Genomic DNA, 24,029 nt, shown 5'->3' with positions numbered 1-24,029 from the left:
ACATAGGGAAGTTAACACAGCCCTGCAGGGAAGGCTCTCTCTCCTTAGCCAATAGGACCCCACCCCACAGAAGAATATGGAGAACTGGGAAGAGGCTTCTGGCTAATCTGGTTTCCAATTACAAAGCACAGCCTTCCCCAGGGGAAAAGCATAGAACAGGACAGCCCCGAGTACAGTGCAAAGGGATGGCATCCTTACCTGCATGGAAGAGCTTGCCCGACACACTGCAGAAGCAGGAGGTGGTGGAGTGTTCTGTGGGCCTAGGCGACCAGGGTGGAGAAATGGATGAGGGTGATGGAACTGGAAATGAAGTCTTGGTGGGTAGTGATGGCATGTGGGAAGTTGCAGAGGTCACAGGACAGCCTTCAGGGGTCTCACAGCACAGCATGCGCACCTCATAGTTGAGGCACATTCCAGAAGGCCCCTGCTGGTCACGGTTCCTGCACACCAGGCCCACTTCGGGGTTGCACTGCACCACCTGGCCCAGCTCCTCCAAGCTCACCTCAGGGTGGCTCTCAGCCCTGCACTGCAGCCGTGTGATGGTCTCGGGGTGGTGGCAGATCTTCTCACCCCTCCTCAGGATGTTGCTGTAGGTTTCCAAGTCCCCACCGTGAGGCCCAGGAACAGGGAAGTCTGTGTCAAACCACTTGGTCCAGGTGCAGCGTGGCGTGCAGTCAGTGGTCCTCCCTGGGGAGGGAGTGGTCCCAGAAGGGGCCACGTGGCTGGTGCTCCTTGTGGAAGCAGACATGCTACTGCCTCTGTGGACAGAGGTTGTGCTGAGCTTTGGGATGAAGGTGGTGCTGGCTGTGTGCTCAGAGGGTGATCTGCCCTGTCCTGTAGAGGTCGGTCTTGTTTGGGGTGTAGAGATGGTGCTGGCCATGGGCTCAGAGGTTGGTCTGCCCTGTCCTGTAGACTTCTTCCTTGTTTGGGGTGTAGAGGTGGTGCTGACAGTGTGCTCAGAGGTTGGTCTGCCCTGTCCTGTAGAGGTCGTCCTTGTTTGGGGTGTAGAGATGGTGCTGGCCGTGGGCTCAGAGGGTGGTCTGCCCTGTCCTCTAGAGGTCTTCCTTGTTTGGGGTGTAGAGATGGTGCTGGCCATGGGCTCAGAGGTTGGTCTGCCCTGTCCTGTAGAGGTCGTCCTTGTTTGGGGTGTAGAGATGGTGCTGACAGTGTGCTCAGAGGGTGGTCTGCCCTGTCCTGTAGAGGTCGTCCTTGTTTGGGGTGTAGAGATGGTGCTGACAGCGTGCTCAGAGGTTGGTGTGGCCTTTCCTATAGAGGTCAAACTGGTTTGGGGCACAGAGGTGGTGCTGGCTGTGTGCACAGGGGAGGTGCTCCAAGCTGGGCTGGGAACACTCTCGCTTGAGGTGCTGGGACCAGGAGAAGGTGGCACAGTTGGACAGCCTTCAGGGGTCTCACAGCACAGCACGCGCACCTCATAGTTGAGGCACATTGCAGAAGGCCCCTGCTGGTCACGGTTCCTGCACACCAGGCCCACTTCGGGGTTGCACTGCACCACCTGGCCTAGCTCCTCCAAGCTCACCTCAGGGTGGCTCTCAGCCCTGCACTGCAGCCGTGTGATGGTCTCGGGGTGGTGGCAGATCTTCTCACCCCTCCTCAGGATGTTGCTGTAGGTTTCCAAGTCCCCACCATGAGGTCCAGGAACAGGGAAGTCTGTGTCAAACCACTTGGTCCAGGTGCAGCGTGGCGTGCAGTCAGTGGTCCTCCCTGGGGAGGGAGTGGTCCCAGAGGAGGACACGTGGCTGGTGCTCCTTGTGGAAGCAGACATGCTACTGCCTCTGTGGACAGAGGTTGTGCTGAGCTTTGGGATGAAGGTGGTGCTGGCTGTGTGCTCAGAGGGTGATCTGCCCTGTCCTGAAGAGGTCTTCCTTGTTTGGGGTGTAGAGATGGTGCTGGCCATGGGCTCAGAGGTTGGTCTGCCCTGTCCTGTAGAGGTCGTCCTTGTTTGGGGTGTAGAGATGGTGCTGACAGTGTGCTCAGAGGGTGGTCTGCCCTGTCCTGTAGAGGTCGTCCTTGTTTGGGGTGTAGAGATGGTGCTGACAGCGTGCTCAGAGGTTGGTGTGGCCTTTCCTATAGAGGTCAAACTGGTTTGGGGCACAGAGGTGGTGCTGGCTGTGTGCACAGGGGAGGTGCTCCAAGCTGGGCTGGGAACACTCTCGCTTGAGGTGCTGGGACCAGGAGAAGGTGGCACAGTTGGACAGCCTTCAGGGGTCTCACAGCACAGCACGCGCACCTCATAGTTGAGGCACATTGCAGAAGGCCCCTGCTGGTCACGGTTCCTGCACACCAGGCCCACTTCGGGGTTGCACTGCACCACCTGGCCCAGCTCCTCCAAGCTCACCTCAGGGTGGCTCTCAGCCCTGCACTGCAGCCGTGTGATGGTCTCGGGGTGGTGGCAGATCTTCTCACCCCTCCTCAGGATGTTGCTGTAGGTTTCCAAGTCCCCACCGTGAGGCCCAGGAACAGGGAAGTCTGTGTCAAACCACTTGGTCCAGGTGCAGCGTGGCGTGCAGTCAGTGGTCCTCCCTGGGGAGGGAGTGGTCCCAGAAGGGGCCACGTGGCTGGTGCTCCTTGTGGAAGCAGACATGCTACTGCCTCTGTGGACAGAGGTTGTGCTGAGCTTTGGGATGAAGGTGGTGCTGGCTGTGTGCTCAGAGGGTGATCTGCCCTGTCCTGAAGAGGTCTTCCTTGTTTGGGGTGTAGAGATGGTGCTGGCCATGGGCTCAGAGGTTGGTCTGCCCTGTCCTGTAGAGGTCGTCCTTGTTTGGGGTGTAGAGATGGTGCTGACAGTGTGCTCAGAGGGTGGTCTGCCCTGTCCTGTAGAGGTCGTCCTTGTTTGGGGTGTAGAGATGGTGCTGACAGTGTGCTCAGAGGGTGGTCTGCCCTGTCCTGTAGAGGTCGTCCTTGTTTGGGGTGTAGAGATGGTGCTGACAGCGTGCTCAGACGTTGGTATGGCCTTTCCTATAGAGGTCAAACTGGTTTGGGGCACAGAGGTGGTGCTGGCTGTGTGCACAGGGGAGGTGCTCCAAGCAGGGCTGGGAACACTCTCGCTTGAGGTGCTGGGACCAGGAGAAGGTGGCACAGTTGGACAGCCTTCAGGGGTTTGGCAGCACAGCACGCGCACCTCATAGTTGAGGCACATTGCAGAAGGCCCCTGCTGGTCACGGTTCCTGCACACCAGGCCCACTTCGGGGTTGCACTGCACCACCTGGCCCAGCTCCTCCAAGCTCACCTCAGGGTGGCTCTCAGCCCTGCACTGCAGCCGTGTGATGGTCTCGGGGTGGTGGCAGATCTTCTCACCCCTCCTCAGGATGTTGCTGTAGGTTTCCAAGTCCCCACCGTGAGGCCCAGGAACAGGGAAGTCTGTGTCAAACCACTTGGTCCAGGTGCAGCGTGGCGTGCAGTCAGTGGTCCTCCCTGGGGAGGGAGTGGTCCCAGAGGAGGACACGTGGCTGGTGCTCCTTGTGGAAGCAGACATGCTACTGCCTCTGTGGACAGAGGTTGTGCTGAGCTTTGGGATGAAGGTGGTGCTGGCCATGTGCTCAGGAGTCGGTCTGCCCTGTCCTGTAGAGGTCGGTCTTGTTTGGGGTGTAGAGGTGGTGCTGGCCGTGTGCTCAGAGGTTGGTCTGCCCTGTCCTGTAGAGGTCGTCCTTGTTTGGGGTGTAGAGATGATGCTGGCCGTGGGCTCAGAGGTTGGTCTGCCCTGTCCTCTAGAGGTCTTCCTTGTTTGGGGTGTAGAGATGGTGCTGGCCGTGGGCTCAGAGGTTGGTCTGCCCTGTCCTCTAGAGGTCTTCCTTGTTTGGGGTGTAGAGATGGTGCTGGCCATGGGCTCAGAGGTTGGTCTGCCCTGTCCTGTAGAGGTCGTCCTTGTTTGGGGTGTAGAGATGGTGCTGGCCGTGGGCTCAGAGGTTGGTCTGCCCTGTCCTGTAGAGGTCGTCCTTGTTTGGGGTATAGAGATGGTGCTGACAGTGTGCTCAGAGGTTGGTGTGGCCTTTCCTATAGAGGTCAAACTGGTTTGGGGCACAGAGGTGGTGCTGGCTGTGTGCACAGGGGAGGTGCTCCAAGCTGGGCTGGGAACACTCTCGCTTGAGGTGCTGGGACCAGGAGAAGGTGGCACAGTTGGACAGCCTTCAGGGGTTTGGCAGCACAGCACGCGCACCTCATAGTTGAGGCACATTGCAGAAGGCCCCTGCTGGTCACGGTTCCTGCACACCAGGCCCACTTCGGGGTTGCACTGCACCACCTGGCCCAGCTCCTCCAAGCTCACCTCAGGGTGGCTCTCAGCCCTGCACTGCAGCCGTGTGATGGCCTCGGGGTGGTGGCAGATCTTCTCACCCCTCCTCAGGATGTTGCTGTAGGTTTCCAAGTCCCCACCGTGAGGCCCAGGAACAGGGAAGTCTGTGTCAAACCACTTGGTCCAGGTGCAGCGTGGCGTGCAGTCAGTGGTCCTCCCTGGGGAGGGAGTGGTCCCAGAAGGGGCCACGTGGCTGGTGCTCCTTGTGGAAGCAGACATGCTACTGCCTCTGTGGACAGAGGTTGTGCTGAGCTTTGGGATGAAGGTGGTGCTGGCTGTGTGCTCAGAGGGTGATCTGCCCTGTCCTGAAGAGGTCTTCCTTGTTTGGGGTGTAGAGATGGTGCTGGCCATGGGCTCAGAGGTTGGTCTGCCCTGTCCTGTAGAGGTCGTCCTTGTTTGGGGTGTAGAGATGGTGCTGACAGTGTGCTCAGAGGGTGGTCTGCCCTGTCCTGTAGAGGTCGTCCTTGTTTGGGGTGTAGAGATGGTGCTGACAGTGTGCTCAGAGGGTGGTCTGCCCTGTCCTGTAGAGGTCGTCCTTGTTTGGGGTGTAGAGATGGTGCTGACAGCGTGCTCAGACGTTGGTATGGCCTTTCCTATAGAGGTCAAACTGGTTTGGGGCACAGAGGTGGTGCTGGCTGTGTGCACAGGGGAGGTGCTCCAAGCAGGGCTGGGAACACTCTCGCTTGAGGTGCTGGGACCAGGAGAAGGTGGCACAGTTGGACAGCCTTCAGGGGTCTCACAGCACAGCACGCGCACCTCATAGTTGAGGCACATTGCAGAAGGCCCCTGCTGGTCACGGTTCCTGCACACCAGGCCCACCTCGGGGTTGCACTGCACCACCTGGCCCAGCTCCTCCAAGCTCACCTCAGGGTGGCTCTCAGCCCTGCACTGCAGCCGTGTGATGGTCTCGGGGTGGTGGCAGATCTTCTCACCCCTCTTCAGGATGTTGCTGTAGGTTTCCAAGTCCCCACCATGAGGCCCAGGTACAGGGAAGTCTGTGTCAAACCACTTGGTCCAGGTGCAACGTGGCGTGCAGTCAGTGGTTCTCCCTGAGGAGGGAGGTGTCCCAGAGGAGGACACGTGGCTGGTGCTCCTTGTGGAAGCAGACATGCTACTGCCTCTGTGGACAGAGGTTGTGCTGACCTTTGGGATGAAGGTGGTGCTGGCTGTGTGCTCAGTGTTTGGTCTTACTTTTCCGATAGAGGTTGTACTGGTTTGGGGCACAGAGGTGGTGCTGGCTTTGTGTACAGGGGTGGTGCTCCATGCTGGGCTTGGAACACCTTCACTTGAGGTGCTGGGAACCAGAAAAGGTGATGTGGTTGTGCAATGTTCTGGGGTCTGGCAGCACAGCACACGCACCTCGTAATTGAGACACATTCCTGAGGCCCCATGCTGATCACTGTTTTGGCACACCAGCCCCACGTCCGGGTCACAATGCACCACCTGGCCCAGCTGTTCCACGCTCACTTCCGGGTAGTTCTGGGCCCTGCACTGCAGCCGGGTGATGTCCTGAGGCCTGTGGCAGATCTTCTCACCTCTTCTCAGAATTTTGCTATAGGTTTCCTCATCCCCACCCTGAGGGCCAGGCACAGGGAAGTCTGTGTCAAACCACTTGGTCCAGGTGCAGCGTGGCTGACAGTCCACGGGTATTGTTGGAGTCGCTGTGTGCACAGTTGATGTATGGGCTGCGGTGTGGCTAGTTGAAAGTGAGGGCATGGTTGTGGTCCAGCTGGCTTGTGTTGGGACACTGGCTTCATTTGAGGTGGCATGTGTGGAAGCAGACAAACACAGGTTCACCACCTCGCAACACTGCAAGCGGATCTCATAGTTGTAACAAATGGGTGGCAGCTGGTCCTTGTTTAAGCAGATGAGCCCCTCCTTACGGTTGCAGGTCACCACCTGTCCGAGCTCCTCCAGTGGTGTGTTGGGGAAGAACTGGGCTCTACACTCCACATTCTGGGGGTTGTCACAGAACTTGTACCCTTGGGATCTCAGGTTTAGAAAAGTGTCAAAATCGCCACTGTTTATGCCAGGCTGAGGGTAGCTGCCGTCCATCCATTCAGTCCAACTGCAAAGCTCGCGGAAGCACTGCTGGCTATTGTGAGAAGAGGCTGACTCACTGGTGACCATGGAGGACCCTTGGGCTGAGATGGACACAGGTGATGTGGTTGACTTTGTTGGCGCTGGCCTTGAGCTAGTGGTAGACAGAGTCATACTGATAGGGGCAGAGGAACCTGGGGCAGATGTATTGGTGTGTGGGGAAGGTGATGAGGGGCCTGGGACTGGTGATGAGGGACCTGGAACAGGAGTAAAGGGACCTGGAGCAGATGAAGGAAGACCTGGTGTAAGTGTAGTGGTGTGGGGGGCAGGTGATGAGGGGCCTGGGACAGGAGTAAAGGGACCTGGGGCAGATGAGGGAAGACCTGGTGTAAGTGTAGTGGTGTGGGGGGCAGGTGATGAGGGACCTGGAACAGGTGATGAGGGGCCTGGGACAGGAGTAAAGGGACCTGGGGCAGATGAGGGAAGACCTGGCGTCGGTGTAGTGGTGTGGGGGGCAGGTGATGAGGGACCTGGAACAGGAGTAAAGGGACCTGGAGCAGATGAGGGAAGACCTGGTGTAAGTGTAATGGTGTGGGGGGCAGGTGATGAGGGGCCTGGGACAGGAGTAAAGGGACCTGGGACAGGAGTAAAGGGACCTGGGGCAGATGAGGGGAGACCTGGCGTCGGTGTAGTGGTGTGGGGGGCAGGTGATGAGGGACCTGGGACAGGAGTAAAGGGACCTGGGGCAGATGAGGGAAGACCTGGCGTCGGTGTAGTGGTGTGGGGGGCAGGTGATGAGGGACCTGGAACAGGAGTAAAGGGACCTGGGGCAGATGAGGGGAGACCTGGCGTCGGTGTAGTGGTGTGGGGGGCAGGTGATGAGGGACCTGGGGCAGGAGTAAAGGGACCTGGGGCAGATGAGGGAAGACCTGGCGTCGGTGTAGTAGTATGGGGGGCAGGTGATGAGGGGCCTGGGACAGGAGTAAAGGGACCTGGGGCAGATGAGGGGAGACCTGGCATCGGTGTAGTGGTGTGGGGGGCAGGTGATGAGGGACCTGGGACAGAAGTAAAGGGACCTGGAGCAGATGAGGGGAGACCTGGCGTCGGTGTAGTGGTGTGGGGGGCAGGTGATGAGGGACCTGGGGCAGGAGTAAAGGGACCTGGGGCAGATGAGGGGAGACCTGGCGTCGGTGTAGTGGTGTGGGGGGCAGGGGACGAGGGACCTGGAGCTGGTGATGAGGGTCCCGGGGCAGATAGAGTAGAATGTGGGGCAGATGTGCTAGCTGTAGGGACAGTAGCTGGGCCGGTCATGGTGACAGGGGCTGGAGAGGCTGAAGAGGACATGGATGGTTTCACTGACTCTGTGGTCCCGGTTTTGGTATTCCTGGAGGATGTCAGATGGGGAGTCTGGGTGGGCCTGCTGGAGGTGGGACAGGCCACAGGGCTGCAGCACAGGATCCTGACCTGGTAGTTATAACAGAGCCCTGACACCTGCTCCCTGTTGTGGCAGATCAGCCCCACAGCTGGGCTGCACTCCACACGCTGCCCTAGGGAATGAAGGGGCACCTTGGGGAAATCCTCAGCTTGGCACTCCACTGCTCTTGGCATTTGGCAGACCCGGTAGCCATGGGCACGGAGGTTCTCCAGAGTGTCAAAGTCGCCACTGTCAATGCCCTGTCCAGGATGGCTGACATCCATCCACGGGGACCACAGGCACTCCTCCCCACAGCTTGTGGTGGTCAGGGAGGAGGCTGTGGCAGATGTCTTCCCAGGAGACGCACTGCCCGGGGACCCTGTGTGCATTGTGCTCTGGGTGGAGCTAAGGTCTGTTCCTGGGTGCTTCATTGATGTCACAACTGTGAACAAAGCGAAAGGGCTGAGCATTAGGGTCCATGATCATGCTGTCTCTCTGGGCTCCGGCCCCATTGTCCCTGCCGGTGTATCAGCCGTGCCGTGGGTGTACCACATGCATGAACCAACATTGAAAAGCGAGCACACAGAGCCATATCTAACAGCCTGTCTACTCAGAACTTGCCTGGTGGTGGGTAGAGGTGGAGCGGGTCAGTGAATAGGCAAATCTGCTCTCTAAGGGCCAAAGCCCAAGCAGTGAGATAGATAGATAACACTCTTCCTATGCTCTGGGGGCCCTAAGTCACCCCTCCAGAACAGTGAAACCTCACGGGTAACTGGCACCTCTTGCAGTGTAAGGCAAGCAGGAAGCCATGTGTCCTGGAAGTTTCCTGTGGTCCTCATGGACTGGCATGGAACCTCCACACTGAGGCCCATACTCCCTCAAGGCCAGCCCCGGCAGCCGCGGAAAGCGGGACTGTGGACACCGGAACTTCCAGGGTCTCACAAGAAGACCCATCCCTGCCTGCTGCGGGGTGATTGGCTGAGGGTGACAGCAAGCTACCCCTGTCACTGACACCTGACTCCTGGGCCCCTTCCTGATCCTCAAGGGCTGCCACCAGCGCCTAAAGCTGACGATGAACCTGGCGCGAAGCACAAGAAGCAGAACCGGCCAACGGGGAAGGAGCCAGCCCTAGGGCACCAGGCACCCTCTGCCGCCAGCCACACCTGCCTTACCGAGCGGTGGTGTGGAGAAAGAGAAGGTGGTCGGAGGTGTGGGTGTAGCAGGACTGCAGGCGTCCACTCTCCTCTCGATGGTGCCATTGGCCCTACAGTATGCGGAGATGCAAGCACCCATGCCGTCCGTTGTGTGGTAGATGACGTCACCCGGGTGGAAACGCTGCCCATTGTAGGTACAGACACAGGCTTTGTGGAACAGAATAGCCAGGCTCATTAGGAGGCTGGGGACAATGCTGGTTCCTAGTCCCCAGCCCAAACGAGGCTGCATCACTCACCATCAACATCATAGACACAGTGCACGCCATTCTTAGTGCAAACGCTGCCAAGAGAAGGAACAGACGGGGCTGAGTGCACGGGGGTGGGGGGGATGCCTGCCTCTGCTCTGTGCTGAGTGTGGGTGATGGAGCAGCCCCCATCACAATCCTGGCTGGAAGTCAAGGCTCTACCCAGGCCTCAGTCTTCAGCTTTAAGGGATCGAGCTTACACCCTCTCAAGGACCTTTCCCATCCATAACTAAAGGAGACAGTGCGGAGCTAAGGTAGAATCTTCCCACATGATTCTGATGGCCATTGGTCCCTGGTCCCTGGTGGGGTGGGGGGGGCATCATGGCTGAGGTTACCATTTTAGCTGACCCCCAGGCCTCCCAGCTAGGTTCCAGTCCAAGGGACTTCTTTCCACCACCTGGATTCCAGGCTGGGGGCACCCTCCCTCCTACATGAATCCCAGAATGAAAGCACCCACTCTCTCAGCTGGCCCCTGGGCCTAAGCTTTCCTGTGAACTCCAGGAATGGCAGCCTGCAGGCTGGTAGTGTGAATGGAGTTGGTCTGAACCCAGCCTCACCCCAGTGTTCCAGCCTCCATGGGCCTCCAGCAAGTGACTCACCAGGACTGACAGTTCTTGTCTGAAAACACCGTTGCTCCTGGCCGATACAACTTCCCATTGACATTGCAGAGGGATGGCCGTGGGGATGTGGTGGGGGTTGGGCATGTGGTCACACATTGCATCTGGTCCTCATCAAAGATGGGGGCCGTCGGTGGGCACTTAGGGTAGCAGCCTGCAGATCAAGGGTCCTGAGTCCAGACTCAGACTACCCAACCACCTCACCCCAGAGGGCCCAGCTCTGAACCCAATTCCCAGCCTTGTCCAGAACACTAGCGCCTTGGGTTGATGCCACAAATGTTCCCAGTGGGGTCAAGAAGAATCCAGCCCAACCAATGGTCCCCCAAGAAGAACCCCCCCCCCCACAACGTCTTGGTTCACAAAGTACACTCAGCCCAAATCCCACTCAACCCCTCCCGGGCCAGCCTCCAGCCTACCTTCAATGCCACGAAGGTCTTGTGAGCAGTGCCCACTGGGGTTCTGACAGGTGCGCAAGCAGGGAGCTCCGCAGGGCTGGTAGTGCCATGCACACTGGCCCTCGGGGTTGTAGTAGTCACAGAACAGCGCTGAGGAGGCAGGGAGAGTTAGCGAGCACAGCGCTACACCCCGGGCCTGCCAGACCAGTTTCCATCCCTGTTCTCCCCTCCGCGGGCAACGCGGGGAGCGGAAGAGTGGCTCGGGTCAGGGAGCCTTGGCTTCTGGAGTGCCACAGGGTCCACCCTCAGGAACAGTCTCGAGCCAGAGCAGCTCCCCAGCCAGACCGCGCTCCCCTAAGGCTGCACGTGGGCCCGGAATAGGAAGGTCTACTTTTTTTTTTTTTTTCTGGAACCAGAAGTCCTTCCTGCAGCTACTCACCCCCATCTCTATTTCCATTTCCTTTGAGAACTGTTGGTCTGCACCGTGGACAATACGTCCAGTCAAGCATACAAACAAACCTGGTCCACAACCCTGGGCACTTATAACAGAGATCTTAGTCCAGTCCCTGAAATTCTCAGCCCTGAGAACTCATTTCGAGTCACCTGCTAGGTGGCACAGAGCTATGGGTACAGAGGCTGCCACCCACCTCGTTCTCAGCCCTTGCCCTTCAGCACCCACGGACGGAGCCCCACTCACGGCAGATGTCTGGCGTCCTCCAGGACACGCACACGCCGACTTCATGGCAGGCCTGGGCATAGGCGGCCACGGCCGTGCAGAAACACTCGCAGTCGCCGCCCGAGTCGCAGGCGCACGCGTCGCTCACACAGGCCTCGTAGTACTTGGCAGGCTCCACCTGAGAGAATGGGGGCTTTTAGGTGTTGGACTCCTTCCTCCCGTGGGTTCTTTGGGGAATCGGTGCCTGCTGGCTTGATGACTCGGGCTGGTTCCCACTGGGGCTCAGGGGAGCAAACACATGACCCCAAATGTCCAGCCATGCCTGTGGTGGTGACCATAGGCTGTCCATAGTCTGTCGCTGACCTTGGCCTACCAAGTCCAAGCCTCCTGGAATTCCCTCAAGCACAGCTCAAAATTAACACTCCACAGCCACAAACGACGATCTATTCTGGTGTGTCCACATGGATTCCTGAGCCCCAGACACCCCACATCCTTCTCCCTCCCAGGGCCCAAAAACCTCCCTCCCCAGGCTGGCTGCCATACGTGGGCGTGGCAGGTGGCGAAGGTCGCACTGTTGATGAGGCTGCACTGTTTCTGGGCCCAGGACTTGCGGTACGGGTTGGCGGTGCAGGGATCCTTGGGCAGCGCGGCATCGGGGCAGGACGGAGAGAACTTCCAGCTGTTTCCAAACTCCAGCGCGTCACCCACCACTGAGTGGCTCCGCGTGGTGAAGTCATTGACGGCGCTGTCATCAAAATTCCCACACAGGCCGCAGACCCTGCCCTGCAGAAGCATGGGGACCAGAGGTGTGAGCCAGGCCCCTTCCCTCCAGCCCCCACAAATCCAGCTTCCCGAAGGGAAAGCCCAGAAAGAAGCTGAGAAGGTGGCCTTCTTGGGACTGCCCATGGGGTGGAACTGATGTCCTGCCCATATCAACTCCCAGGCAGCCTGCCTTCTGGGCCTAGAGTCCCCCAGGTTGGCAACACGGAGTTGCTCTCCCTCTATTTTCCCACAGGGTTTCATCCTCCTCCTTCCTCCCTCTGATATGATTAATGGGCTAGGCAGCAGCACCAAATGTGTCCACATCCTATAACCCCGGAGCCTATGAGTGGGCCCTTTTGGAAAGAATGCTTCTGTAGGTGTGATCAAGTTCAGGTGAGGCTAGACTGGGCAAGATAGGGCATCTAGGGCCTAGTGTCCTTATAAAAGAATATGTGTGCACAGGGAACTAGATGACGGAGGCAGAGACCAGGACACCAGGAACCCCAGAGACTGAAGAGGCAAGAAAGGCCCTCTCCAAGCCTTCAGGGGGAGCGCAACCTTGCTGACGCTTCATTTGAACTTCCAGAGTCTAGAACTGAAAGAAGAACCAGATGTGTCCGCTTGCCGTCATCTGTTATAACAGCTGCGGGACACTCATACAGCAAGGGGTCCTGTCACTGACCACACTGGAGGCTTGTGAGTGTGTGTGTGTGTTTCTGTCTCTGTCCATCTCTCTGTCTCTGTATATTTCTGTGTTCTTTTTCCCATCTTTGTGTCTCTCTCTGTCTCTCTATCTCTGTCCTTCCCTCTCTTCATCTCTCTATCATTCTTTGTCTCTGGCTCTTTAACTCTCAGTATTTCTGTCTGTCTTTCTGCCTTTGTCTCTCTTCCTACCTCACTGTCTTTTCGTTTCTCCATTCCTGTCTCTCTCCCTCTGTGTCTCTGTCCCTGACTCTACCTCTGATCCTGTCTCTCTCTTTGTCACTCTTTTACTCTCTCCCTACCTGTCTATCCTATCTCTGACCCTCTCTGGCTATCCCTCTCTGTATATCTATATTCCTCTCTCCCTCTCTCCCTCTCTCTCTCTCACTGTGTTACTCATCTCTCAGTCTTTTTTTTTCTCAATTTTTATTAACATTTTCCATGATTATAAACAATATCCCATGGTAATACCCTTCCTCCCCCCACTTTCCCCTTTGAAATTCCATTCTCCATCATATCCCCTCCCCATCTCAATCAGTCTCTCTTTTATTTTGATGTCATGATCTTTTCCTCCTCTTATGATGGTCTGGTGTAGGTAGTGTCAGGCACCATGAGGTCATGGATATCCAGGCCATTTCATGTCTGGAGGGAGCACGTTGTAAGGAGTTCTACCCTTCCTTTGGCTCTTACATCATCTCTCAGTCTTTATCTCTCTGTCTTTTCCTGTCTCTTTTCATCTTCTCACCCCCATATGTCACCCAGCCCCTGATAGGGACACAGCCCCTATGACACAAGGGCCTCCTTGGCCCAGCCTCACCTTGAACTCAGGACCAAGTCTGAGGAAGATGCTGGTCTTCCTGTCCCACAGCAGCATCAGGCCTACGTCGGTCTCCACCACCAGGTAGATGCCCATCTGGCGGATGGTGTAGGGGGCCTCCTGCCCTACACCCTTCTGGACCACCTCGACCTTTCCATCACTCAGCTTCAGCTCATAGCTCTGCATAGCAAGAGATCCTCAGGGCCTGGCCAGGGTCCTGCCCTCCCCCCCACCCCCGCGCATCCCCTTGCACTCAACCATGGAGTCCCCAGGGGATCCCACCAGCCTGACCCCACTCACCCCCAGGAAGATCTTTATGTCCTTGGAGCAAGTGGTCCCTGTGGTGCCACAGGGGACATTCTCAGTGACGACACGGAAGGCCTCCTCTGAGCTGCTATTCCCACCGCAGTTGTCCTGGGGTAACAGAAGGCCGTGGGAGATGCGGGGTGAGTTGCTTGGCGTGGCCACTCCCCGGGCTGGCTGTGCTGTGAGCGAGGCTCCCCGCCCCGCATACCTGCACCAGCGTATACTCGCAATTCCCACTGAAGCTGTAGCGCCGCCCATCAAAGGTGAGGAAGTGGCCGTCCCCGTACACAGCACAGGTGGCTAGGCAGGGCTCATCTGTGCACTGCCACAACCTGTTCTCGCAGGTGCTACATGGGGCATGGGGGGGCTCAGGTCAGGCTGCTCGTAGGGACGGGGCAGGGACCTTCCCGGAGGTTCTGTGGAAACCCTTCACGGGAGACCGGTAGCACAAGCAGATGGCCGGGATGTCCCCCCCGCCCCGAGGGTGTCCCGTGCATCTCTCCTCAGGGCCATGTTGGGGCTCACCCCATTCTTAACAAAAACCTCTGTACCTTGGGGCCTGGTAACACCTTGGAGCCCACCACCCCGGCTGTGAGCCCCACATACCAGTTGTTGCAGCCCACTCGGATGGTCTCCCCAGGTCTGTAGGTGGCCTCGTTGTGCACACAGGGACAATCCTCAGCAGCCACACAGCCCCCGCTACCATCTGCCACCAGCCCATCAGGACACACACAGCCAGGCACACACTCGGAGCTGTACTGTAGGGCATGCATATGGGCACGGGTGAGTGGAAATGGACAGGGGCAGGCGGCTGCGCCCGTGGCGTCCTGTTTTGCCCACATTGCTACAGGAGCCTGGGAGCAGGGAGCCTCTGGGGACACAGTTCAGCCAGGCGGCCCTGAGGGCCTGAGTCGTTCTGCTGCTACACCCCTAACAGTCTCCACCAGTGTGCCCTTAGCAGAAAGGCTTTTGGGGCGGAAAGTCATCAGGAAAGTCCTAAGACGGCTCATCAGGGAGTGAGTGACCAGGGTACTTACACAAGCCATATCCAGAGTGTGACAGCTCTTCTGGCAACCAGCCCCGGGGTCTCCAGACGTGGCGTTGCGGCAGTCCAAGTAGACCATGGGTGCGTCACATGCTGGAGAGGAAGGAGGCCAGTCAGGAGATGCCATCCTGCCCTGCCAGGCTCACTCAGAAATACAAGGTGCTGAAACATTCAACTGTTTCCAGACAGGCAAGCAAGTAGGCACCTGGGTATGGGCAGGGGTGTACATCTGTGCTGCGTGCAGGAGTATATGAGTATGTAAGTTGTGAGTTGTATGTGTGCACTGGGTATTTTCGTGTGTGTGTGCACGCATAGTACCCACACTCCCGTCTTCCCTTTTCCTGAGCCTAGTAACGCAGACTAGTCTGAACACAGAGAAAGTGACCAACCACCTGCCCCATTCACTTGGGGTAGCATAAACTCTGACACTACTTCAGGTGGCTTCTCCTGAAGCCATCCAGGGTCACCCTTCAGTCTCACCTGGGGTGGGGGCAGGGCCTCCAATGCAGGTCAGCGTACCCTGAGTACAGGTGCTATGAGGGGAGAGGGGTGTTAGTATGCTCACTCTGGGCCTATGAGCCCCCGGGACCCAACCTGCCTGGCCCAGGCATCTTACCAGACAGCACCTCCATCATGCACAGACTCGCCGTTGGGAACTGTGGAGCCTCTGTGGTAGCAGGGACAGCTGGTGGCCTGCACACATTTTCCTGAGTCATCCAAGAAGGTGCCCGCAGGGCAAGCGCAGCCATCCACAGGAACAAAGTTCACATGGCAGGTGACATCCTCCTCGCTCAGGGCCCGGCAGGTGGGCTGGCAGGTGCTGATCTGGTAGTGGTAGGTCATTGACTTGGGACAGGTGGTTGTGGGCTTTGCTGTGCGGGGAGGGTGGCAGGAAGAGGAGAACACTCAGGATCCTGGTGGACACTAAGTTAAGAGTTCAGCAGCGGGCAGGCAGTCCCCAAACACTGTCTCCTGAGTACGGATGGGGAGCACAGTGGGCTAGGTTTCCCTTAGCCTCAGAGATTAGTGCAGAGACAAGATCCTTAGAGTCTCTACTACCAGAAAACAGGCGAAGGTCCCTGGCCTGGAAAAGGAGAGAGTTTGGCTGGCCTACAGCATACTCACTGCAAACACCATCCCTCCAGCCTCGGAGAAGCACGCCCCTGGCCGCACAGGCACGCACGTAGGAGGACAGGGCGGCGCACATGCAGTCCTCGCTCTTCTCACAGTTACACGTGTCGAACATGCAGTTCTGAGGGCAGCGACATCAGCGTGTCAGGGATGCCAGTCCACACATGGTGAGCATCCCTTTCCTTTGCTTCTGACCTCACTTCCAAGATCCTGGCTCCTGCCTAGGTTTCCCAACCCCAGCTTCTTTCCACCTCCCCTGGCTCCTCCCAGACCCTTGCACATGCCCACTCTCCAGCAGAACCTGGGCAGTACAACTTGGGACTGAGATCCCAGGCAGGACCAACCTTGGTCCTGGGACAGAAATTCTGAGGAAAAAAAAAAAACTGTGACCCTTCACCTCTGTGGCCCACCAAGTCCAGACTAGGCACACCTCAGCTCCCTCCGTATTCAGTTTCCTATGTTTCTCTGAAAACATCCAAGTTTAGCCCCTGTGCCTGGTGCAGACCAAAGGCTTGACCTGAACTCAGTGAACATGTGATGGGTGAATGAACAAATGAGCATGGATGTTGGAACCAGAGCAAGAGATACAGACTTGCAGAAGGAGCCCACTATCCACTTCCCGCCAAGTGTCCCTTCTCGGTGTCTTCTGACCCTCCCTGTAGGTGACGCAATGCAGTGTTGGAGCCCCAGCTGAAGGAGAAGCGAGTGAGCATTACCGAGAAGTAGGTGCTGGGGCTCACGGTGGCATGGCACTGGGAAAATGGGCCACTGGCATCGGTCAGTTGTGAGCACCAGTGCTGGGCATACTTCTCTGTGGACAGAGGGGAAGCCATCAGCTCATCCATCCCCAAACCTGAGTTACTCCCACCTGGATTGTGGGGCATCTGGCATTTTCTGTGTAGACGGACATCAGCCCCACTATGGACATCTAGTCACAGTGCAGGTAACACCACAAGAGTCATCTCAACACACACAGGGCATGGAGAAGCCATGGCTAGTTTTTTCTCTCTCTCCTTGGCTATGTGTCTCCAGCTATGGACAGATAGCCAAGACCCCTGGACCAAATAAGACAGGGTAAGGAGACAGGGCCAACTGAGAGTGAGCCACACCTCCCCTAGTCTAACTCAGCAGGCTGGACAGTGTCACAAGTAATTTATTGACTTGTATCCTTTGTTTTACCCAGAAGCAGGGCCCCTAAAGTATACTTCTCTATATATCCAGTGGCCGTAGATGAGGAACATAACTGGCTGTGAACCTATCCTAGAGGTTCTTATGTCTTCCCAGTCAGGCATGGATGCTGGCCTCCTTTTGCTCTAAAGCACTCTGTTTACCTCACTTGTAACTGTATGTGATATACGCTCCATTCTAGTTTATCTATTAACCACTTGATAAGCCCCTTCAGGGTAGATAGCTAGAACCAGGACCAGGTAATGGGTTTCTGAGCAAGTGACCAGATCGGATTTGGAAGCAGGTGAACCAGCTCACTGGCAGCCAGCAGGACATGGACTGATGGCCACACATACCGTTCTCCACACTTAGCGAGCAGGGGTCCTCAAAGACATTCTTGACGTTGGGGCAGGCAGCCTGGGTTTTGAAGGTGTTGAAGAAGGCAGCAGCCGTGCCTTCTGCCACACCACTGATGGTCCTGAAGTCATCAGCCTGGATACTATTAAAATTCCCACAGAGACCTAGGGGCAGGAGAGCAGACTGAGTACTGCGCGCCCTTCTCCACGGGGTGAGCTCAGGTCCAGAGTCAGCGTCTCTTACCACAAGTCAGTCCCCGGAGCTCAGGGGCCAGCCGTACAAACACCTGCATGGTGGGTACCAGCTGAACCTCCAGCTGCAAACCCAAGTGGGTCTGGGCAATGATGAAGAAGGTTGAAGGCCGGAAGAGAGTGACGTTAGCTGTAGACATAGGATGAGAGTTTCACTGGGTTGTATGGCCCCATGGACAGGAAGTCTATGAGGGAGACGTGCAACGGCCCTCACCTGCAGACACCGGCAGCTGGGTGTAGATCTGGTTCACAAAGACCTCTCCACTGGCCTTTATTACAACCACCTAGAAGCAACCCCAGAGCCAGTGTCAGCGGGGTGCTGGGATGAGGTTTTTCTCACTATCCCCTGGTACCCCATACAGGCTGTGATGTATGGCAGCCAGGGCTGGGAAGCTTTGGCCTAGAGGGCTGTGGGCCCTGTGAGGTGAGATGACAACACAAATTCTGTGCTCACGCTCATCCTGATTTTCTGACTGTCACAAGAATCATGCATTTCATATATTAAAGTTTTAAATACATTTTTTAAAAAACATTTTTATTTTTAGTTATTTATTTGAGAGAGAGAAAGAGACAGAGAAAGGGAGAGAGGAGAAGAGAGAGAATGAATGGGTGCGCCAGGGCCTCCAGCCACTCCACATGAACTCCAGATGCATGCACCACCTGTGCATCTGGTTTACATGGGTCCTGGGGAATTAAACCTAGGTCCTTTGACTTCGTAGGCAAGTGCCTTAACCGCTAAGCCATCTCTCCGGCCCTTAATAAAATTTTTACAAAGTAAATTGGGTAGAATACTATGACAAAGACAAATTATATTTTTTTTAAAGTCAACTTCAGTGGAAAACTCATGCCGACTAGAGTTGGTTGACCCTTCCTTTATGGGGCTGGATGGGGCAGGCTTGGGGCCCTGGATGCCGCCTCTGACTTGTTCCACCTAGGGACAGTCCCTAGCAAGACCCATAACAAATGGGCACTGTTCGGGGTGCATTTCAGTGTTCTTGCTCTTCAGGCTGTGGATCCAGGGCTGGTGCAGAGGTGACTGGCCACGGGGATGCACTCTTCCCACCTCCCAGGACTTGCCCCTGCCCGGGCTCCCATTGGCCCTACCTGCGACACTTACCGTCTGCCCCCCACCTAGGCTCAGCGTCACACTCTTCAGGCAGGTCTCACTGTCCGTCAGCCCACACCGGCGCAGCTCGGCCAGCACAGTGAAGGCGTTGCTGTCGCAGAGCTGTGGGACGCAACACGGGTCCTCAGGAGCGCCCCAGCCTCCTGCCAACCTGACAGTCCCTCTCCTTTAGCCCTTGCTGCTTGCTCTTTTTTTTTTAATTTTTTTTTGTTCATTTATTTATTTATTTGAGAATGACAGACACAGGGAGAAAGACAGATAGAGGGAGAGAGAGAGAATGGGCGCACCAGGGCTTCCAGCCTCTGCAAACGAACTCCAGACGCGTGCGCCCCCTTGTGCATCTGGCTAACGTGGGACCTGGGGAACCGAGCCTCGAACCGGGGTCCTTAGGCTTCACAGGCAAGCGCTTAACCGCTAAGCCAACTCTCCAGCCCGCTGCTTGCTCTTGCTGGAAGCCCCTGGCCTACCACTGTCATGGACTCTCAGCTCATTCAGTCCCGTTAGGAAGGTATTCTTAGGAACCTTCCCATGAGGCCCCTTCAGCCACCATGGAGGAATCTCAGGGCACCTGCTAAGATAAAGAATTCTGAGAAGGAAGCCCTATACGTTTCTAAGTGTCCTTGGGCAGAGAAGCCTGGCTGGGGAGAAGGTCAAATGATCAGTGGTTTCCAAAGTGAGGAGGATGATTGACAGGGAGAAGCCAAGATTGTCAGCACTGTGACGCTACTGTATGACACTGGAGTGGGATATATGGGACATCCCAGCTTTTTCCAGCCCCAGAAAGTATTTGTGAGTAACTGCTCGGTGACACTGGGTGCCAGTGACTCCATTTTGTGTGTCATCAGTTGTAATAAATGCACCACATGAATGCAAGATGCCAATACATGGGAAACTGCAGGGGATGCCTGAACACGGGAATTATCTGGCCTTTCTGCTCAATTCATTTGTAAAGCTGAGGCTGCTCTAAGAGAAATAAAGCCGGTTAAAAACATCTAAGGTCAAGAAGCCTAGGACACTACACAGGGGTCACCCACCACCACAGGGTCTGATCAGCAGCTGAGTGACTTCCTGGATCCCTGCGCCAGGGGACAGGGCTGTTTCCTTAAGGTCTTTCTTTTTTTTTTTTTTAATTTTTTTAATTTTTTATTTTTTTTTATTTGAGAGTGACAGACAGAGAAAGAGGCAGAGAGAGAGAAAGAATGGATGCGCCAGGGCCTCCAGCCACTGCAAACGAACTCCAGACGCATGCAACCCCTGGTACGTCTGCCTAACATGGGTCCTGGAGAATTGAGCCCAGAACCGGGGTCCTTAGGCTTCAAAGGCAAGCACTTAACTGCTAAGCCATCTCTCCAGCCCTCCTTAAGGTCTTTCTATTGAGATCCCCCAGGGTCTTTCTGGGAGCAGCAGTGATAGGAAGCCCAGGCTAGGGTTGCCTAGGGAGACTAGGTACAGGCCCCATAGCCAGGTGCATCCCTGAAAAATCAAAAGGCCCTGGGGCAGCCCAGCCTCTACCTTGGTCAGCACATAGTTGCAGTCCCCATGAACTGTATACTGCCTCTCATCAAACGTGGAGAAGTGGGCACCTCCCAGTACAGAGCAGGTGCCAGGGCATGGGACCTCCTGACAGCTCCACCAGCCTCCAGAGCACGTGCTGTGGGCAATGAGAAGAGGGCATCTTGTGTATTGGTCCCAGGAGCAACAGGCCTGTGGTGTTCCCCACCTAGACCAGGGGCTTCTGCCCGTGCCCCATGGGGCACAGAAGTGTGTGGGACCTGACACAATCCACAGATCCCAGAGGAAACTCCCTGGAGGGCACCGGGGTCCGGGAGGAGGAGCCCAGCGCCTACCACTTGGTGCAGTCGGTGGAGTAGCTGGTCCCCGGTGCATAGGATGTCCCATTGTATAAGCAGGCACACTGGGACACAGGAACACAGCCGGTGTGGTTGATGTCATCAAGGACCATCCCTGCAGAGAGCAGGCCCGTGTGACAGCTGCCAGCAGGGGCCTCAGCCAGCATCAGTAGCTCAGGGATGCTTCCAGCCAGGGGCCGAGGGCAGTGACAACATGACCACTTGGCACCCAGGGTGCAGCTGCTTGCTTCGGGGGTCCTGCGCTGGGATTGGTGGGAGTGGGGATGTCGCCTTACCCTCAGGACAGAAGCAGCCAGCGACACAGTGGTCCTCACAGAGCTGGGAGTGCCGGGGGTTGGAGCAGGTGTCCACACAGGGCGAGCCGCACTCCTGGTGTTGCATGTTGAGGGGGCACGTCTGGGCTGCAGGGAGACCAGGAAGGTGGCTCACATCAAGCCAACCTCTCCTACCTTTCCCCCAGGAGGCAGGATGGTTCCGTGTCAACAAGGAGGCCGTGGCCTAAGGCACTCACGACAGAGGTCGGGGCCCCGCCAGTCCTGGGGCAGCCCGCCGGCATGGGCACATTGTCGGGAGTACTCAGCCAGGGTGTGGCAGATGCAGCTAGGCAGGTCGGGACTCTCGCAGAAGCATAGGTCTTGCTGGCAAGCCTCCACGTAGCTGGTGACGTTCACCAGGGCCGCACATCCCGAGAAAAGTGGGCCTCTCAGGACCTCCTCACAGATGCCCTGGGCGAGGATGGGAACCCACACTGAGTTCAAGCTCCAGCTGCCTGTGTCTCGACCATCCCAGCACTAATGGCCCTCCTTCCAACCCTGCCCTCCCGCTCCCTCCGAGGCTCACGGAGCTGATGGAGCAGTCCTTCTGAGCTGTGGGGAGGGGGTCCTGGCACTGCTCTGTGGGCCCGTCCATCTTCTGCAGGTTCCCAAACTCAAGGGGTGTCAGCTTGGCATCTGTAGGAGGTCCAGAGCACCTCTGCCTATGGATCCCCAAACTCCAGCCCGGTTTCCTGGGGTCCAAGTCCCAAGGTCTCCCCACTGACGGGCCATCCCCGCCTGGCCTTTCTGGCCTCATTTCCTAGGACACTCAGAGATCTAGAAATGTTATGAGGAGTCAGGAAGGAGCATGGGATGCCTGGGATTGCAGTGCAGAGACCAGGCTGTGTCGCAGCCCTCTGGCTACAACGGTGGACCCGACCTTGCACTTGCCCTTGGAGCGAGACTGACCCTGCACATAGACTAGACTGTGAAAGGCCATCGGATGCTTGAGCCGATTCTGACCCCTGTGGCTGCTTATGGGTGGCTTGTGTAGGATTTTGTGAGCCCAGCAAAGTGAGGGGAGGTGAGGGAATCTGCCCGGTACAGCCACACTTCTGACACCACTGTTTGGTAGTAAGGAAAGGTGACCCTGCTGGGCACAGTGGTGCACACTTTTAATCCAAGCACTCAGTAGGCAGAGGTAGGAGGATCTCCGAGAGTTCAAGGACACCCTGAGGCAACATAGTGAATTCCAGGTCAACTACCTCGAAAAACCAAAAAGGAAAAAAAAAAAGATCCTCCTAGGGCCAAGGAAGCAGGAGTGATTCCATGTGAGGGTGTATGCCCCCCAAGCAAGAACATGGAGAATGGGAGACCTGATGGGCAACTTGCTTCCCACATGCACCTGTGACACATGTCAGCACGCCGGGATTGTGTGTGTGCACGTGTGTGTGTGTGGCTGGGGTGGTGGAGGCTGTGTGTACCTACAGCTGAGTATCCAGCAGGCACGCATACTGTACAGTGGGTGAGGGTGTGTTTGCACACAACACGGAGATGTCCACTGTGGAACATTGCAATACTGATCCTCCTGAGGTACTGGGAGGGGCAAGCAGACCCACATGGTTTGCCTAGGGCCTTACTGTGGGAGAGGAACTCGCTGGACACAGGGCTACCATTGAAGTCTCCGCAGAGCCCGCAGGTCTTGTTGGCATACTTGGCATCCAGCTCCAGCTAGAATTGAAGGAGACATCAGAAACCCATCCTCACTAGGCACACCCCAGAATGTGAAGGAGCTATTCCTAAAGAGGGGCTTGGGGCTCCCTGAGGAAGCCCAGGCCACAAGATCTGCCTGTGGGCTGCGTGAAGCTGTGACTCCAGGCAGGGGTGAAAGGGCATCCAGTAGGAACAGGGACTCTGTCTCGGAGGTAAAGATCCTGGGGCTCTGCTGGTATCAGACCACCTGCCTTTGTCAGCTGTGTGGGATGGGGTCCTAGAGGGCTGGAGGTCTTGCTGAACTTCACCAGAAGGTTCTGCTCTGCACCCCCACTTAATCAGGAGGCTCCACATCCCTCACTTACCAGGAGGCTGTCATCATAGTTCCACATGAAGACCACGCCCAGCCTAGCCACCACCTTCAGGCAGCCACTGCTGAGCTCAATGAAGACCCCGGACTGGCTAAAGGGCAGCTGGACCCTGTAGGAGAGGGTGTGGCTGAGGTGACGGGAGGGACAAAGCAAGGAGAGAACGCCAGGCTGGGAAGATCCCTACAGCCAAATATGTGACAGGGACATGGGACCTGGAGCACAGGACTGAGGCGTACCTGCCTAGCTCCTCTCCTGGGCTGGGGGTGGGGGGCTTGCTGACAATCCCCCATCCCTCCCACATCTCTCATGCTCTGCATTACTTCCGTCACCCAACAAAGCTGTCACCCACCCCCAGCAACACTGATACCCACCCAGCAATCCCATCACACGCCCAGACTCACGGGTGGTTATTGACCAGGACGGTGGTCTTGGACAGCTCAACAACCAGGCCATCAAGCTTCATGACGACTCGGCTCACAGCGGTGGCGTTGGCCTCCTGGCCACGGCGCAGCTGGATGTTGAAGTCCTCATAGGCGGCGCCGCAGTGCGCGCTGAACACGTAGTTGCAGAGGCCAGGGAAGCGGAAGACGGCGCCGTCGAAGGTCTTATAGTGGAAGTCGCCCCATGTGCTGCACACCCGCCCGGTGTGGGCTGGGTCTAAGGCTGTGGACCAAAGCAGAGGACAGGCCTGTCACATGAGCAACACAGAGACTCTGTGTTGGAGACTCTGTCCTTACCCCTGGAAGCTTCATGCGCACCACGTGGCCCGCCTTTCCCATTGGGAAGCCCTCCTCCACCTGCTTCTGAGATATGCCTGAGATAGGCACCCAGTGGTCTGTTCTGGAACTGGCTGAAGTCGGCTTTGGACTTCTTTCCAATGCTAATTAAGCCCAGAAGCAGGGGTCCCCCTTTCCAAACAGCCCTCCCGGTCTGAGGGACAGCAGCCCTGCTAAGCCAGGCAGCTTTCCCACGTGGGCTTTGGGGTTTGCTCACCTCGTACCACGGGGATGGTCCTCAGAGGTGGGATGACGGTCACCCCACGGAGTGAGGTACCTGTAGAGACAGAGACCTGGCTCATGGGATGTACATGGTTGAGGGGCAGGGCAAGGAGAGGGTTCCCCAGTCTGAGAAGGTCCCTGGTGAGTGACAGAGCCATGGGGTGGGGAGGCTGAGGGCCCAGAGCCTACAAATGCAAACTTGTGGCTCCTGAGCCCAAGCTTGAGCAACGCCACCTGTTGAGGCACAT

General features: G+C 56.9%; 1 protein-coding gene across 1 annotated transcript in view; it reads right to left on the bottom strand.

The window, feature by feature from the left end:
- The window catches only part of Muc5ac (mucin 5AC, oligomeric mucus/gel-forming), a 35,420-nt gene that overhangs the window by 9,038 nt on the left and 2,353 nt on the right, over positions 1–24,029 (bottom strand). Inside the window, exons 3-37 of the mRNA XM_045135413.1 lie at positions 23,777–23,836; positions 23,185–23,446; positions 22,778–22,892; positions 22,340–22,430; positions 21,286–21,395; positions 20,957–21,170; positions 20,721–20,846; positions 20,422–20,539; positions 20,087–20,225; positions 18,566–18,676; positions 17,663–17,732; positions 17,441–17,578; positions 17,197–17,361; positions 16,390–16,484; positions 15,668–15,794; positions 15,159–15,414; positions 15,023–15,075; positions 14,535–14,635; positions 14,104–14,255; positions 13,706–13,844; positions 13,492–13,605; positions 13,192–13,371; positions 11,454–11,693; positions 10,932–11,088; positions 10,256–10,384; positions 9,822–9,993; positions 9,214–9,257; positions 8,936–9,124; positions 7,710–8,205; positions 7,363–7,488; positions 7,195–7,320; positions 7,027–7,152; positions 6,698–6,879; positions 6,467–6,606; positions 199–6,397 (exon numbers count right to left, since the gene is read on the bottom strand). Of these exons, the coding sequence (XP_044991348.1) occupies positions 199–6,397; positions 6,467–6,606; positions 6,698–6,879; positions 7,027–7,152; positions 7,195–7,320; positions 7,363–7,488; positions 7,710–8,205; positions 8,936–9,124; positions 9,214–9,257; positions 9,822–9,993; positions 10,256–10,384; positions 10,932–11,088; positions 11,454–11,693; positions 13,192–13,371; positions 13,492–13,605; positions 13,706–13,844; positions 14,104–14,255; positions 14,535–14,635; positions 15,023–15,075; positions 15,159–15,414; positions 15,668–15,794; positions 16,390–16,484; positions 17,197–17,361; positions 17,441–17,578; positions 17,663–17,732; positions 18,566–18,676; positions 20,087–20,225; positions 20,422–20,539; positions 20,721–20,846; positions 20,957–21,170; positions 21,286–21,395; positions 22,340–22,430; positions 22,778–22,892; positions 23,185–23,446; positions 23,777–23,836 (11,262 nt within the window). The remainder of the gene's footprint in view (positions 1–198; positions 6,398–6,466; positions 6,607–6,697; positions 6,880–7,026; positions 7,153–7,194; positions 7,321–7,362; positions 7,489–7,709; positions 8,206–8,935; positions 9,125–9,213; positions 9,258–9,821; positions 9,994–10,255; positions 10,385–10,931; positions 11,089–11,453; positions 11,694–13,191; positions 13,372–13,491; positions 13,606–13,705; positions 13,845–14,103; positions 14,256–14,534; positions 14,636–15,022; positions 15,076–15,158; positions 15,415–15,667; positions 15,795–16,389; positions 16,485–17,196; positions 17,362–17,440; positions 17,579–17,662; positions 17,733–18,565; positions 18,677–20,086; positions 20,226–20,421; positions 20,540–20,720; positions 20,847–20,956; positions 21,171–21,285; positions 21,396–22,339; positions 22,431–22,777; positions 22,893–23,184; positions 23,447–23,776; positions 23,837–24,029) is intronic.

Source organism: Jaculus jaculus, chromosome 1, assembly GCF_020740685.1.
Source record: "Jaculus jaculus isolate mJacJac1 chromosome 1, mJacJac1.mat.Y.cur, whole genome shotgun sequence".
In the NCBI taxonomy this organism is placed as follows: domain Eukaryota; kingdom Metazoa; phylum Chordata; class Mammalia; order Rodentia; family Dipodidae; genus Jaculus; species Jaculus jaculus.
The sequence above is the reverse complement of the archived record's forward strand: the minus strand, read 5'-3'. Positions and strand labels throughout refer to the sequence as shown.